Here is a 14585-nt window from a genome sequence, read left to right as displayed (position 1 = left end):
TATATAACGCACTGCGGCGCGGAGCAGTAAAGTACCATGACGCCGATAACTTTGAGCGCACTTTCCCAGCTTTTGTAGTCTTTAGGTGTCCGCGCACGTGAGGTGAGTGCAAAACAATGCTGTTCCAATTGAAAAACACTAGAAAATCGTGGTTAAAAAACGCGTTCCAGCCCTTCACTTCCCTTTGTCAGAGCAAAGTAGGATCACGTGACCCAACTTTGCACGTCAAAACGATTGCAGCGCCCGCACCTCCAATGGTGGGCCTTGCGCCCAATAGGTGCGTCGCAGTGGATTCGAGCTTTTCGTCTGCTGCTGTTCAGGAGTGGTCAATCGCAGCACATCTACTGGCGCCGCCACTGGAGCCAAGCAGAGAGTGCTGCCCACTGCACTGCCCCTTCTAGTACACTGTAGCATGGGTATCACTTCGGCCGGTATTGATGCCAACAAATCTTCATTATAATTTTTTTGTGTAATCTGACTTACAAAATTTGGGAACTAGGAACCAGATGCATATTTTGTACATTTCAGTTTTTTTTTTACTTTCAGTAAATAGCAAATTATTACTTTAATTCGTGTTCCTTGAAATGCTTCTTTGAAGTTTTACAGAAAAATTCTAAAATAATTGTCCGAGCAATTATTACTGCTACACATTCATTCAAAACACCAGTGATCAGGCTATAATTTTATGTATTGCTGTTGAATACACTACAACACTACGTGCTGAATAAAATGTTAGAACATAAAAGCACTGAAAATGAGCATATTACTGGCAGTGACAAAAGAGTTAAAACTGTCTACTGATGCCCGCAACACTGATTCCTGGATGTGATGGCAATGTAAAGTTCGTAAATGTGAGAAACTGGATGCACATTGGTTTTCCACAGGAATAGTTACTTTGTGTTAAACACTGAAATATGACCCTAATAATCGTCCTAAGCATGAAACCAGTTGCATAAGTCTGTGTGACCTATAAAGTCGCTTGTTTCCTACAAGCACAGTCCGTATAGTCTTTGTCTTTCTGTTGGAGCTGCCACCAAAATTTAAGCCTTATGTGTGACAGGCTAGCTAGCAGGCACAGTGTGGTAAGGAACACCTACACTGGTGTTGTGATGGCACCGGCACACCTTATAAATGTGCAATGGTTTTTCAACATCTTTAATACAACAGCAACCGTCACACCACTCCCACAATGAATGAATGTGTGGTGTTTATTGGTGCAAGGGCCAGGTATGGCCAAAGAGCGCCAGGTCCGTGATGATGGGTTCGCAGTGTAGGTATGAGTTCTATGAAGTTGATGTGACGTAGCTGTAAAGGGGCCTTAAAAATAGTCGCTCTAGAGTGCGTAAAATCTATATGTAATAAGATTATGTCGATGACAAATGACATGTTCTATGAGCTTTAAAATCCATCGTGAGAGAATGATGCAATATAAAAAATCTGTGAGATGGTTAAATTTCCTGGAGCACTACTGCCTCGCCTGAGCCCTTGAAACACAAGGGCCTAGAGGCATGTGCTATACGAAACCGCTTGTAGATTATACGAAACAAAATTGTAGATCACGGCACCGTAGTCCAACAGTGATCGAATGAGGCTCTTGTAAAGATTCATTAAACATTTCCTGTCGCTGCCCCATGTTGTGCAGGATAAAACTTTCAGTAAGTTCATTGTTTTTAAGCATTTGACCTTGAGATACTTTATGCGTGGAATAAAAGTTAGTTTAGAATCAAGTATGATGCCTAAGAACTTGTGTTCCCACACTCCCACAATGCCATTCGCACTGAAGCACGCCACCATATCAAAAGGGCCCACTTGAAGAACTACTAATGCACCCATCCGTTCATCTGCACAAAGGCAGTACCACTTTTCAACATGCACTAACCGGAAATAAGAAAGAAATTACTCTAACTCAAAGAAAAGTTACCTGAAGCCCATAAAATACAATCTTAATGCAGCAATGTATCTAAGCGAACTAATTCTACCTGTGCAGGTTTTAGGTGATGTGACAGTGCACGGTTTGATTTACACTGCTTCACCATCAAGCAACATCAAATGTCATTTTGCACCACTTTGAGAGCCAATTAAAAATATATTTCCTTGTTTACGAAATAAAAGCGTGCTTGTTGACATCAATGTAATATACAATCTTGTCATTCCCACATCAATCCAAAGACACGTTTTGAGCAGTAGACAGCCCCTTTAACACAACCACTCTGAGTGTGATACAGAGCCACCACTTTCCTGGCAGTCTTGCAAAGCTGAACACAACACAGAGAGGCCATTTGCAAGTGTCCTAACAATTAGCTTTGTGATGCACATTCTGGCAATATGAACAGGTTAGAAGTCATGGACGGTTCTCTCACTTGGGCTAGAATATTGTTTTTTGGGTCATGATGCAACGGAGAAACGGTGCCTTCAGGGCCAAACCAAACATTTATGTCAGGCTCCTCATCTTTTTCGGAAAGGCAGCAGTAAGTTGGTATGCATATGTCATCTCGCAGCTCTGGAATCTGAAATAATAAAAGCTAGATGAAGGCAATAATGCAGATGACTTGCACATGCCACTGAATGAAGGCTCAGAAGGAGGATTGCCGGGCAATAAAAACGTCAAGCACTGTACTGATGGAATAAAACACGTCAGTTTAGGGCTAACTAACGTGCACACTTTTGTTTCCGCCATTTTCAGTAGTGTAAAATTAGTGTAATTTTGGCTTGTACACTTAGATCAGAATCCACATCACCTTTAGTGATCACATTCTTAGTGACGTGACATGGCAGTCTTGAATAATTGCACATATGGGGTGTTCTAGTTTAAAGTTTCCCTGTTGCATTTCATTCCAGGAGTACAGTACCAGATGTTCCAGTAAACGCTTTACTTAATTTTTGAAGACAATGCAGCAGAGATAAGAGCACTTTTTTGTTTTGGCAATGCATCATTTGTAGCAGTGGGCATACGGTATTGTTATAATCATTAAAAAGATCATTGACTGGTAATCGCTAATTAACCATTCAGCAATAACTTTTGCAGACATGTAATTATGAAGCTGAAGTGCTAAAGGCATGTCCATTCTGTGGGAATGCTGACAACAGCCCCAGATTCAAGATACGCACCCCCAAAATGTGCCACAATGCATCTGTGTTCTGCATGCCATTTTCCCACGAAGCCTTCCTTATACGTTGCCAGACAAGACTGTGACAGGCCCGAACACATTTCATGGCAACGAAATTTAATAAAAATCTATTGTGCTTGGTTAGTCATTGGTACAGAAAGGACCGACCACCATGAGATCAATGCTTCAATGCAAATCAGCGTGGCAGAAGCACATGAAATTTCAATGGCCATCATAAGAAAAGCTCATGTAATAAAGAGGTAACAATTTGGAAAAATATCAATTTCATTACATTTGAAGCCAAAAATGACAACAAAGGAAAGATATGAATCCCAGGAAAGCATAATGGAAATTAAAGTAGTACTGAGACAAAAATTTTGAGGATGTTTTTTGCTCCTAATCAGAAGCTAATAATCACGGTAAAAAGCTAATTTGCCTAAGCGTGCAACAACTGCTATCTTATATGCTCGTACGTTACAACCAGTATAGCAGTTTTGATTTCAAAGAGCACTTGGTGCCCCGTGACGTAGGAGGCATGCTTGGAAACAGCGATGATTACATGAGCGAGCAGTCATGTGATACACGCTGGAACACCATCTACCATGCCATCTGTGCTCCTGTGCATTGCCACACCATCGTAATGATTCACAGTGCAGAAGTTCACTATGCAGTATGATCCTGGCATGATCCTGGCATGAGAGAGTTTTAGCTTGTCCATAAAGTTGTTACAGTTTGCGGTCCACCGGGTAAACAGAGAGGTTAGTGGTAGAAACTATGCTGGTTTGAATCTAGGGAGGCAGTGTCCAACCAGAGAGCATGCAAAACTAATACTGCAACTTACATATTATATTTACCTTCTGGTGTGAAGCATTATTGTTGACATACCATACTTTTATGATAATTTGCTTCCACAATAACACTGACGCAACCAAATAAAATTTTCAAATGCATTGTAGCTGGACAAATCATCAAAAGATGTCGCCACCAGCTTTGCTACTGCCGACCATGACTCCCAACACCTGGTAATCCATAAACGGCAAGAGGTTTGCACATAGGCTTTGTGTGTGGCCAGTGCAAGACACTCAGTGCTGAAACATCTTCCAAACGGTGAGACGAGCCAATGACGTTGCATGCTATCGAAATCAATCACCGAAACTCATGACGCAACATTGTTTACAAATAGGACCTATGCTGATGAATATATCAACAGGTGCTGCACTTTCAGATTTGTTGCTCGCATGAACTTCAAAAGCGAATTGTGTTCTAAGCTGCATTTGCTTTTGATACCTTACAGATGATACCATGAGCATGCAGCAATAAAATCTACCAGTCATTCCAAGCTAGAATTTGTCACCACCCCCTTAACTTGTTTTAACCCTTATTCATGTTTATTCTGCATTTCAGTGATGCTACCAAGGACTTGCGATTTGGAGGAGTTATTGGAGCAGCAGAATTTTCCCTTTGGAGCACTTTGATGCTGCACACTGAACAAAAGCTGGCCATTGCCATTGATTGCCCATTACAAAGGGAATGGCCACAAGTATCATCATCAACAGTTCCATGCAGCACAGAAAAACTTTGTCGCACCAGCCACCAGAGAGCTAGAACAGACTAGAATTACTTGAAGACGGGAGGAAGGCTTTTGCAATGTTCACCGTAAACAGTATACTTCCATGATTTTGTTGTCTGCGGTAGCCCAGCTACTGTGAAATGAGGATTTCGGGTGGCAAGAGGAGTATTGAACTAATATGCACGGCACAGAGCTGGTCAGGCTGCACATGTTTTGTCATGGCAGTGGTGCAGTTGCCAGCGGTAGATATGCCATCAAATTTCAATCCTCGTCTTGCCACAGCTTGGCACAATTTTGGTCAATTTTATCAGGATCGTGCAGCAAATCCTGTTTGGCACAGTTGGTGCAGGTGTGGAAACTGCTGCATTTGAATTTTAAGAACGTACTACACTCCCCTATGCTTTCCTTCGCTTCATTGTCTGCTGACTTCATACGAGTGGAAGCAAGACACAACCTCGTCCCCTAGTTCTTCCCACCCACTGCACAGTGAAGGTCTCGACTTCAGGAGATTTGATGCTTCAAAGTAGCCTCCAAGGGTTTACTGACCAGTTGCCTGCTCCCAAGATCATATACCACATGATGCCTCCAGCTGAAAACATGTTCCACATCCTCCACCATAGTCATATGCAGTGCTGGCTAGCAATTACACATCTAAGTTTGATAAATGTACACAGATAACCATGAAAGTGGATGGAGGAACAGCTGTCATCGAGGCTCAACTGGTATAACATCGCATGCATCAAGCTAAAGTTGCAAGTTTGTCTCCCACCATTACCAAGTTGTTGTTTCTTCCTCATTTCCGTTTTCCTTTATTAAAAACATACAGCTTATCACAAATTTGTCCTGAAATCATATATATTGTAGATTTCCTTTTATTAATTCCCTCTGCTTTCCTTGCCTTCATTGCCCACTGGCTCCATACAGTTGTTACTAACAATCAAGCCTCTCAGTTCCCCCAATTCTTCTTATTTTGTTACACTCATTTCAAATGATTAGTCATTTATCAGTTGACAAAATTACCTGCACAATTTATTTATGAGCCTTTTCTCTGTGGTAAGGAAAGGGCTAATACAAGCTTCTGCCATGCAGCTACGTGATGATTACTACATGTGTTATTTTATGGCCCTATTATTTAAAATGATGTTCACAATGATTCAGCGATTCAGCACTGAAATATTTGCCAAACAGCAAATTATTACAGCAGTGGAACAGTGAACATCTCAAACAACATCATAATAATAAACAGACACATCTTCAAGCTAACTTTTTTTAAAAAATCATTTAAAGCTTACCCTCAGAAATGTCGATACAAGAAGAAAGGTAATTACCATGTGGCGACACTAATGAACAAAGTCATTAGCAGAGGAATGTAAGAACTAGATAATCATACCTCATGAAACAGCTGATGTTGAGCCATGTAGCCCACACCTACATCTGGGCCCTACAAATAAAGTTAAATATACATGCAATTAGTGCAAAAATTACAAGCAAAAAATCTTTTTGTTTTGTGTCGTACTGCATGCCAGTCAAATGTTACACTGACTTCCCACTGCAAAAAAGAAAACATCACCTGGACTATTGAACAAACCACTGTCGGTAGAGAAACACTGTACAAATAAGCTACAATATTTATTATCCTTGAAATATCAGTGGTCACATATCCTGAACGACTGCTTCTGAGAGAGGTATGCAAACTTCTGCCATGGTCATCTCATCACTAGCACTTAAATTTTATATACTGTTGACCTTTTGATGCTGATTTGTCCAATAACATTAGTAGCACTTCCTGTTAGCCTCTCAAAATGCGGTTAACCTGTCAACGTCTAAATGACAGCACAACAGTTTGTTGCTTGTGCTGTATTGATATATCTGTCAGGAGAATAATCAAAATGTATACACCAACAATGAACCATAAAAGGGACAGGAAGGATATTTATCTGCGTGCAGGTAACACTGTAACAATTATCATAATTGCGCCCGAGCTGGTTTTGACAAAAAGCAGGATAAAGCTATGGTACTATACAGGGTGACCATTTTTAAGCTTTACAGAATTTTTAAAAACACCCTGTTGCAGATAACATAATTCTAGCCCTTGAGCTGGATTATTCAGAGAGGCAAACATTACTTTCACAAGATACCGAACCACATTCAACTAATAAAATCCTCTAATTATCATTTGAATAAATTACTTTAATGCACATATTACAATTTACAAATCGTAGCTGGCGAGTTTGCATGGTGAATTTACTGGGAATGAATTTCCAGAATGAAGCCGGTCTGGTGATATGCCCCATCAAACTTGCCTGAAAAATGCACTGTTCTTCCACTTATTTTTTTAACAAAACGCTCTTTTATGTGCCAAAGCACAAAAGTGACTGTAGTGCCCATGTATTTTGTTCCACCACTTCAGGAAATCTCATCTCAAAACTGGTGTCATCCTGAAAATTCATTTCAAGTGGATAGGTCTTGCAAGCTCACCAGCTACAATTAATAAATTGCAATATGTGCCATAAAGTAATCAAGAAGTTAATTAATATACGTTTGCTAATTAGCTGATTAAGTGTTTCAAATTCTCATGCTAGTAATGTCCGCCTCTTAGTATAATCCAGCTCAAAGACAAGAATTATGCTATCTGCCACAGGCGATTTTTAAAACTTCCATAAAACTTAATAGTCATCACCCTGCATGACTTTCTTGATACATTACCAGTTCACAGAATTTCCTGGTTTATGTGCTCATAACAAAAAGAAAAAAATGTTTATCTTCTCACCACAGTTAATATGTTACTGAATGATTTAATTCCCAGAAAGCATGTTCTACACTTTGCAAATTTTCAACTGCAAATTTTCACCTGTATAACTACGAGAAAAAACACTTGTAGATGACGAGGCAAAGCCTCAGTGCTCGTAACATGGAGAGCCAGGTATGGATTGCCAGTAACATCTCCGCAACATTATTTCTGGAGCACTATGCGCACTGAAATCCTGCAGTAATAACATGCACTCTACTTCCCCTTCTGACAGCACACTACTGTCAGATATCTGGAACCGAGGAGCCCTGCAGTGTTACCAGCCTTGGTCACCACGTCAAGATCAACAGAGGCTTTGTCCCACAAGCAAAACCTAAATACCTTGGCAGTAATCAATCAAATGAACAGCAAATATCTCAGCAACCTTCAGTTTGCACATGACATTGTCCTGTTCAGAAACACCGGGGGTAAAGTACAACAAATGATTGAGGACTTTAAAGGGCCCCTCACCAGGCCCCAGAGCAAATTTTGGTTATACGCTGGAAGTTGTTACGTGTTCTCTCGGGAGTGTTCAGCCGCAAAAATTTTTCAAATTGGCTCATTAATAGCAGAGATAGAAATATTTCAGTGCCATGAACCCATGATTTCAGGAGGCGAGCTTCACTTCCAAGCAAGACACTATCTCCACTTGCCCCATCTAGCCTCCACAAGCAAAGTTCCTTTCCTGCATTCTCCCATGCCAGACCTCGAGGATCATGTGACGAATACTTCCCGTGCGCCGCTTTCCTTCCTTTTTTTTTTTCCTCCTTGCTTTTTTTCGGCGCAGCGCACTTCCGCTGACGGCGTCCCACATGAGCTGTTGTGATTGTCTCGTTTCGCGCAGCGCACGATTTTGCGCGCTGTGCACGAGGACACCTGACTAGCGGTATAAGCCAGTGCTACATGAATACTAAGGGACACACAAGTGGATCACAGAGCATGATCCAGCGCTGGAAAATGGTAGAAAATTACATAGTTTTGGTGTATGCATGCGCGACTGAACGACGTGGGAACAAGCAGACGAAACAGAAGTATATCTCTCTTGCTGCGGTTTGTGTGTTTTATTATTTCTCTAAGCTTTAATTTGTTTATTCAAGCAACATATTACACAAATAATAGATGTTGCCTTGAATAATTCTCGAAGTCGCGTGTCACCATGAGCGACGTCGCACCGTCACACTGCAAACACGTGTACATAGGCGTGCTAGCATATGTACGTCATCCTCCGGCTTTGAGTACGGTGAGCATAAGGGAAAACAGCGTTCAGTGTGAATTTCAAATTTTTCCGCAGTGCGTAGCGAGGTAATACTTTGCAGACACGCTCGTTAACGTGCAATGTATGCTCTGCGCTTGTCAGCTCAAGATGGCCAGACCTGGTGAGGGGCCCTTTAACCGAGAAAGTGTGAAGGTGGGGTTGAAGATAATTAATCAGAAGACAAAAGTAATGTTCAACAGCTTGGCAAGTGAACAAGAATTCATGATTGCCAGTCAGCCTCTAGAGTCTGTACAGGAGTATGTTTATCTAGGTCAATTACTCATAGGGGACCCTGATCATGAGACAGAAATTTACAGAATAGTAAAAATTGGTTGGAGTGCATACAGCAGGCATTATCAAATCCCAACTGGGAGCTTTACAACTGCTGTTGAAAAGTGTATAATCATTGTACTCTACCGGTGCTAACATACAGGGCAGAAACTTGGAGATTAACAAAGAAGCTCGAGAACAAGTGAAGGATTGCGCAAAAAGCGATGCAACGAAAAAGCGCTATAGAAATTATGATAATCAGGTGCTAATGCATAAGCATTCCTTGGCTCAGCTGTCACTTCGCTTTTGCTTACTTGCTTTTCGTAACTTATGCATGTCGACCAATCGCTGTAGACAATTCTCAGAATTGCTGTAGAATTTTTGCTGCTTATCATGTCTATCCTGCTAAGACAATATCATAACGTTCCAAACACAATTCCATTCCATACAATCATGGACTTACAATCTTTTATTGCTGCATTCTGCAGGATACTAGTTTTGCAAATCAGACAAGCTGCATTTCTTCTGCAGAGGCTGGGAGCCTACTTCTCCTTCACTTTGAATGTCTCGGTGTTCTTGTGTCGCCGTAGCTGCTTGTTCTTCATCTCCGTCAACTTCCTCCTTTCTCTTCTGTGCTGGTTTGAGCACATAGTATTTCTTTGTTATCTTACTTCATTTTTATATTATGACGTCACCTTAACATCAGCAATTTTTTTAGGCTGTTAATAATCTACTATTACACTATTACCACATCTACCAATCCACTATTCTATGATTTTTTTTTATACTCCGCTTAGAAATCCTAAAGCAGGCTTCTTTACATGCACATCAGTAATGCGGAAAAGTAAGCTTTCAAAGGAACATGACGAGAATAGTTTTTTTCTCCTTTATTTTCCGATTTCCATTCTTTCTTTATCGATTCTAAAGCTACCAATCATCTACATTTACACTATTATAGCAATTAAATGTCTTAATTTCACCAATTATGCATTTATTTTGCCGATAAACGGTGTGACACTTAGTGCATTACGGACAGATTTTGCTGGGGTGCTCGCCAGATAATGTTTACGCATTAAAATGTTAGGTGTAACATTTAGAGACAGGAAGAGAGCAGTGTGGATGAGAGAGCAAACGGGGATAGCCGATATTCGAGTTCACATAAGCAGAAAAATATGCAGCTGGGAACAGCAGTTTACGATAGGTAGGGAGGCACTAGAAGTGGTAAGGGAATACATCTACTTAGGACAGGTAGTGACTGCGGATCCGGATCATGAAGCGGAAATAATCAGAAGAATATGAATGGGCTGGGGTGCGTTTGGCAGGCATTCTCAGATCATGAACAGCAGGTTGCCATTATCCCTCAAGAGAAAAGTTTATAACAGCTGTGTCTTATCGGTACTCACATACGGGGCAGAAACCTGGAGGCTTACAAAAAGGATTCTACTTAAATTGAGGACGACGCAACGAGCTATGGAAAGAAGAACGATAGGTGAAATGTTAAGAGATAAGAAAAGAGCACATTGGGTGAGGGAACAAACGCGAGTTAATGATATCTTAGTTGAAACCAAGAAAAAGAAATGGGAATGGGCAGGACACGTAATGAGGAGGGAAGATAACCGATGGTCATTAAGAGTTACAGAATGGATTCCAAGGGAAGGGAAGCATAGCAGAGGGCGGCAGAAAGTTAGGTGGGCGGATGAGCTTAAGAAGTTTGCAGGGACAACGTGGCCACAATTAGTACATGACCGGGGTAGTTGGAGAAGTATGGGAGAGGCCTTTGCCCTGCAGTGGGCGTAACCAAGCTGATGATGATGATGATGATGATGACGACGACGATGATGATGATGATAATGCAGCTGGGCAGGCCATGTAATGCATGGGGTAGATAACCGGTGGGCCATTAAGAGTTACAGAATGGGTACCAAGGGAAGGGAAGCGCAGTCAAGTATGGCAGAAAATTAAATGGGGTGATGAAATGAGGAAATCTGCAAGCCCAAGTCGGAATCATATAGTGCAAGATGGGACTAATTGGAGATCCATGGGAGAGGTCTACATTCTGCAGTAGACATAAAAATAGGCTGCTGCTGATGACGATAAACCAACTAAAATTTAAAGAAAAAAATGAAAAGGCAGCACTAGCAATCTTTGGTTGCCTACGTGAGCTTTCAATGAAGTCAAGTCATACCAAGGGTTGATGCAGCAGCAATGAAGCAGAGCCCACCAACGCTAAGGTTGCGTTTGCAGAATTCGTTGCAATAAAAGACAATGTCCTCACGTGCAATCCACAAAGTGTAATGAAAACTGCTGGAATCGCAGGGAGTGAACATTTTGGAAGCAATGCTGATAAGGAATACAGTGACCCCAGCAGCTACTTTCACACATTTCACTGCGCTAAGCGCTGAAAACTTTTTCCTTTGCTTACTTTTATACAAAAGTCTTAAGCGCTGTTCAAATTCACCGAAAATATATTGTGTACCTAGGCGCGTTCAAGGCCGCGTGTGTGCGTGAGATGCGGGAAACACGATGTTGGGACCATTGCGAATTGACACTATATCGTGCAACCTATGACGATCAGTAAAACCCGCAGAGGGCAGATAAATCAACGGATCTCTTAGGCATGAAAGCTTTACAAAAAGGGTTTGCAATACGCTACTGGCATACTTTGCACATACTTTCTAGTGACAACACTATAAAATATAATGCGGACAAATTCCTAACAACTGCACATGCCGCGATTCTCTTTTTATAAGCCTAAATAGCTTATAGAAGTTATAGTTATAGAAGCTAGCTTATACAGATCTTGTAAATGTATTCGAGGAACCTAATACGTGAATAGATGTTAGCACTGCCCACTCCATACCACTACAATGTTCAAGAATTTATCCACAGCAACTTACGAGGCCCGCTGCCAAAACAGGCTTTCTTTGATGAGGCAAAATGTCCGCAAAAAAGGAACAGAGAAAAGTGACGAGAAGGTATTTACAGTATTCAAGCAAAGAATAAGGAAAAAGCAAGGAGCGACACCACCACTTGTCAGATTAACATACAGATTTTCATCTAGTGAGAACGATCATATTTGCATCCACTCGTTCTGTTTACATTCGCAGTTATTCCTTCTAGAGTACTTTTGTTTGTATTCCTGGGAATTGTATTGTAGCACAGTGGTAGCAGGGCTGTCTATTGCTTCCACGCACGAAATGTGCAAACCATGTCAATCGACGGACCTCTTAGGCTTGTAGGGCCCTCTGGGCTGTACTTTTCGGAGATAAGGTAGCCTCACCACCTGCGGGATTATCTCACTGAGCTATGTCGAATACTCGGTTGCGATAGCAGAAAGTATGAATCCTCTTTTTCTTTTTCTTCTTTTTTTTTTACGTCTAACGATGGTGCGTCTGACTTCGACATCCTGCAGTGCACTACATCTGCAGGCTTGGAGTGACGCCTGACACCGGCAAAAGATGCCGAGAGCGAGTGGGGCTATACTAATCCAGGTACAACCAAATTAGGAAGGCCCACTATGCTTGAGCGAAGACACTCCCTCACCAGAACAGAAACTGGCCTCCCTGGTGCAGTATTCGGCCACTACCTCCCAGATGATTCCTACAATTAAACCATGGCCTTCAGCCCCCAGCAGCTGCGGAGCACCTGACCAAGGCGGCGGTCAGACCTGTAACGCAGCAGAGGTTGCTAAGCATCTCTAGGTCCGGACAGGCCACCAATGGAAAGTGACCCTGCCAAGCTTTAAAAGCCAAACTCTGTCAAGTGAGGCTAGCTTAGCAGGACTCTTTCAGGAACTATCAGACAGTGTTTGGGATATCATTGGGTTTAGTGAGGTTAGAAAAACTGGTGACGCTTATACATTGCTGAATAACAGCCATGTACTCTGCTATAGTGGTCTCCCGGATAAGAAGATATGGGGTGGGACTCCTAATCCACAAGGACATAGTGGGCAACATTGACAAATTCTACAGCATTCATAAGAGGGTACTGTAGCAGTAGTCGAAATCAAACTTAATAACAGGTATATTTTAAATGTAGTACAAGCCTACGCTTCTACATCCAGTCAAGATGATGAAGAAGTAGATCAGTTTTATGAATATGTTGAATTAGCGATGAGAAAAGTGCAAACTCGGTATACTGTAGTAATGGGCGACTTCAGTTCAAAAGTGTGGAAAAAGTAGGCTGGTGAACAAGCAATATGCACCTACGGCGTCGATTCTAGGAATGCTAGAGGAGAGATGCTGGTAGAATTCGCAGAAATGAATAAGCTAAGAATAATGAACACATTTTTTAAGAAGCGTAGCAACAGAAAGTGGACCTGGAAAAGCCCTAATGGTGAAACAAGAAACGAAATTGATTTCACACTTTCTGCTGATCCCAGCATAGTGCAGGATGTAGAAGTGATAGGTAGGGTAAAGTGCAGTGATCATAGGTTAGTGATGGCTAGGATTAATCTCCATTTGAAGAGAGAAAAAGCGAAATTCGTCAAGAAGAAACAGGTCAACCTAGAGGCAGTAAGGGTAAAAGCAGACAAATTCAGGCTGGTACTTGCAAACAAATATGCAGCCTAAGAACAGAGAGATGATGATGACATAGAGCTAACGAATGAAACTGTAACTAGGCTGGCTTCAGAGGCAGCAATTGAAGTGGGAGGCAAGGCACCAAGGCAACCAGTAGGCAAGCTCTCCCAAGTAACAAAGGACCTAATAAAGAAACAACAAAGACTGAAAGTGTCCAACTCAAGAGATGATAGAAACTGATCAACAAGGTGAAAATAAGTGATATTTGAAATTATAACGTGAGAAATACTGAAGAAGCCGTAAGAAATTAACGCAGCCTGAAATCAGTGAGAAACAAACTTGGCATGGGACAAACCAAGATGTATGCACTGAAAGATAAGCAGGGTAATATCATCTGCAATCTCAAAGGTACAATGAAAGCAGCGGAAAAATTCCATATTGACCTGTACAGTACCCAGAGGACTCATGATAACTCCATTCGAAACAGTAATGAACAGGATACAGAAACTCCTCCTATAACTAGCAAATGAGGTCAGAAGGGCCTTGCAAGACATCAAACGGGGAAGAGCGGCCCGAGAAGATGGAATAACAGTCAATTTAATCAAAGATGGAGGAGACATAATGCTTAGAAAACTGGCGACTCTCTTCACGAAGTGTCTATCGACTGCAAGGTTCCCAGAAAACTGGAAGAATGCAAACATTACACTAATCTACAAAAAGGGAGACGTTAAATAATTGAAAAATTATAGGCCCATTCGCTTACTCCCAGTATTATATAAAATATTTACCAAAATAACCTCCAATAGAATAAGGGTAACGCTGGACTTTAGTCAAACAAGGAAACAGGCTGGCTTCAGGAAGGGATAATCTACAATAGATCACATCCATGTCATCAATCAGGTAATAGAGAAATCCACAGAGTACTATCAGCCTCTATATATGGCTTTCATAGATTACGAAAAGGCATTTGATTCAGTAGAGATACCAGCAGTCATAGAGCCATTATGTAATCAAGGAGTACAGACCGCTTACGTAAATATCCTGGAAAATATCTACAGAGATTCCACAGCTACCT

The 14585-nt window shown here is 41.5% G+C and overlaps 1 protein-coding gene across 6 annotated transcripts in view; it reads right to left on the bottom strand.

Annotated features, from left to right (window-relative positions):
* LOC135906709 (lysine-specific demethylase 8-like) overlaps positions 1–14585 on the bottom strand; it is a 99628-nt gene that overhangs the window by 27830 nt on the left and 57213 nt on the right. For all 6 annotated transcript variants that reach the window (XR_010565810.2, XR_010565809.2, XM_065438291.2 and 3 more), the window contains 2 exons: positions 6068–6118; positions 2361–2507 (listed from right to left, as the gene is read on the bottom strand). Coding sequence is in view for 4 of the 6 variants with exons in the window: in XM_065438291.2 (XP_065294363.1) it covers positions 2361–2507; positions 6068–6118 (198 nt within the window). In the remaining 2 variants the exon portion in view is untranslated. The remainder of the gene's footprint in view (positions 1–2360; positions 2508–6067; positions 6119–14585) is intronic.

The sequence above is a fragment of the Dermacentor albipictus genome, chromosome 1 (assembly GCF_038994185.2).
Source record: "Dermacentor albipictus isolate Rhodes 1998 colony chromosome 1, USDA_Dalb.pri_finalv2, whole genome shotgun sequence".
NCBI classification, from domain to species: Eukaryota; Metazoa; Arthropoda; class Arachnida; order Ixodida; family Ixodidae; genus Dermacentor; species Dermacentor albipictus.
This window is presented reverse-complemented; position numbering and strand designations above follow the sequence as displayed.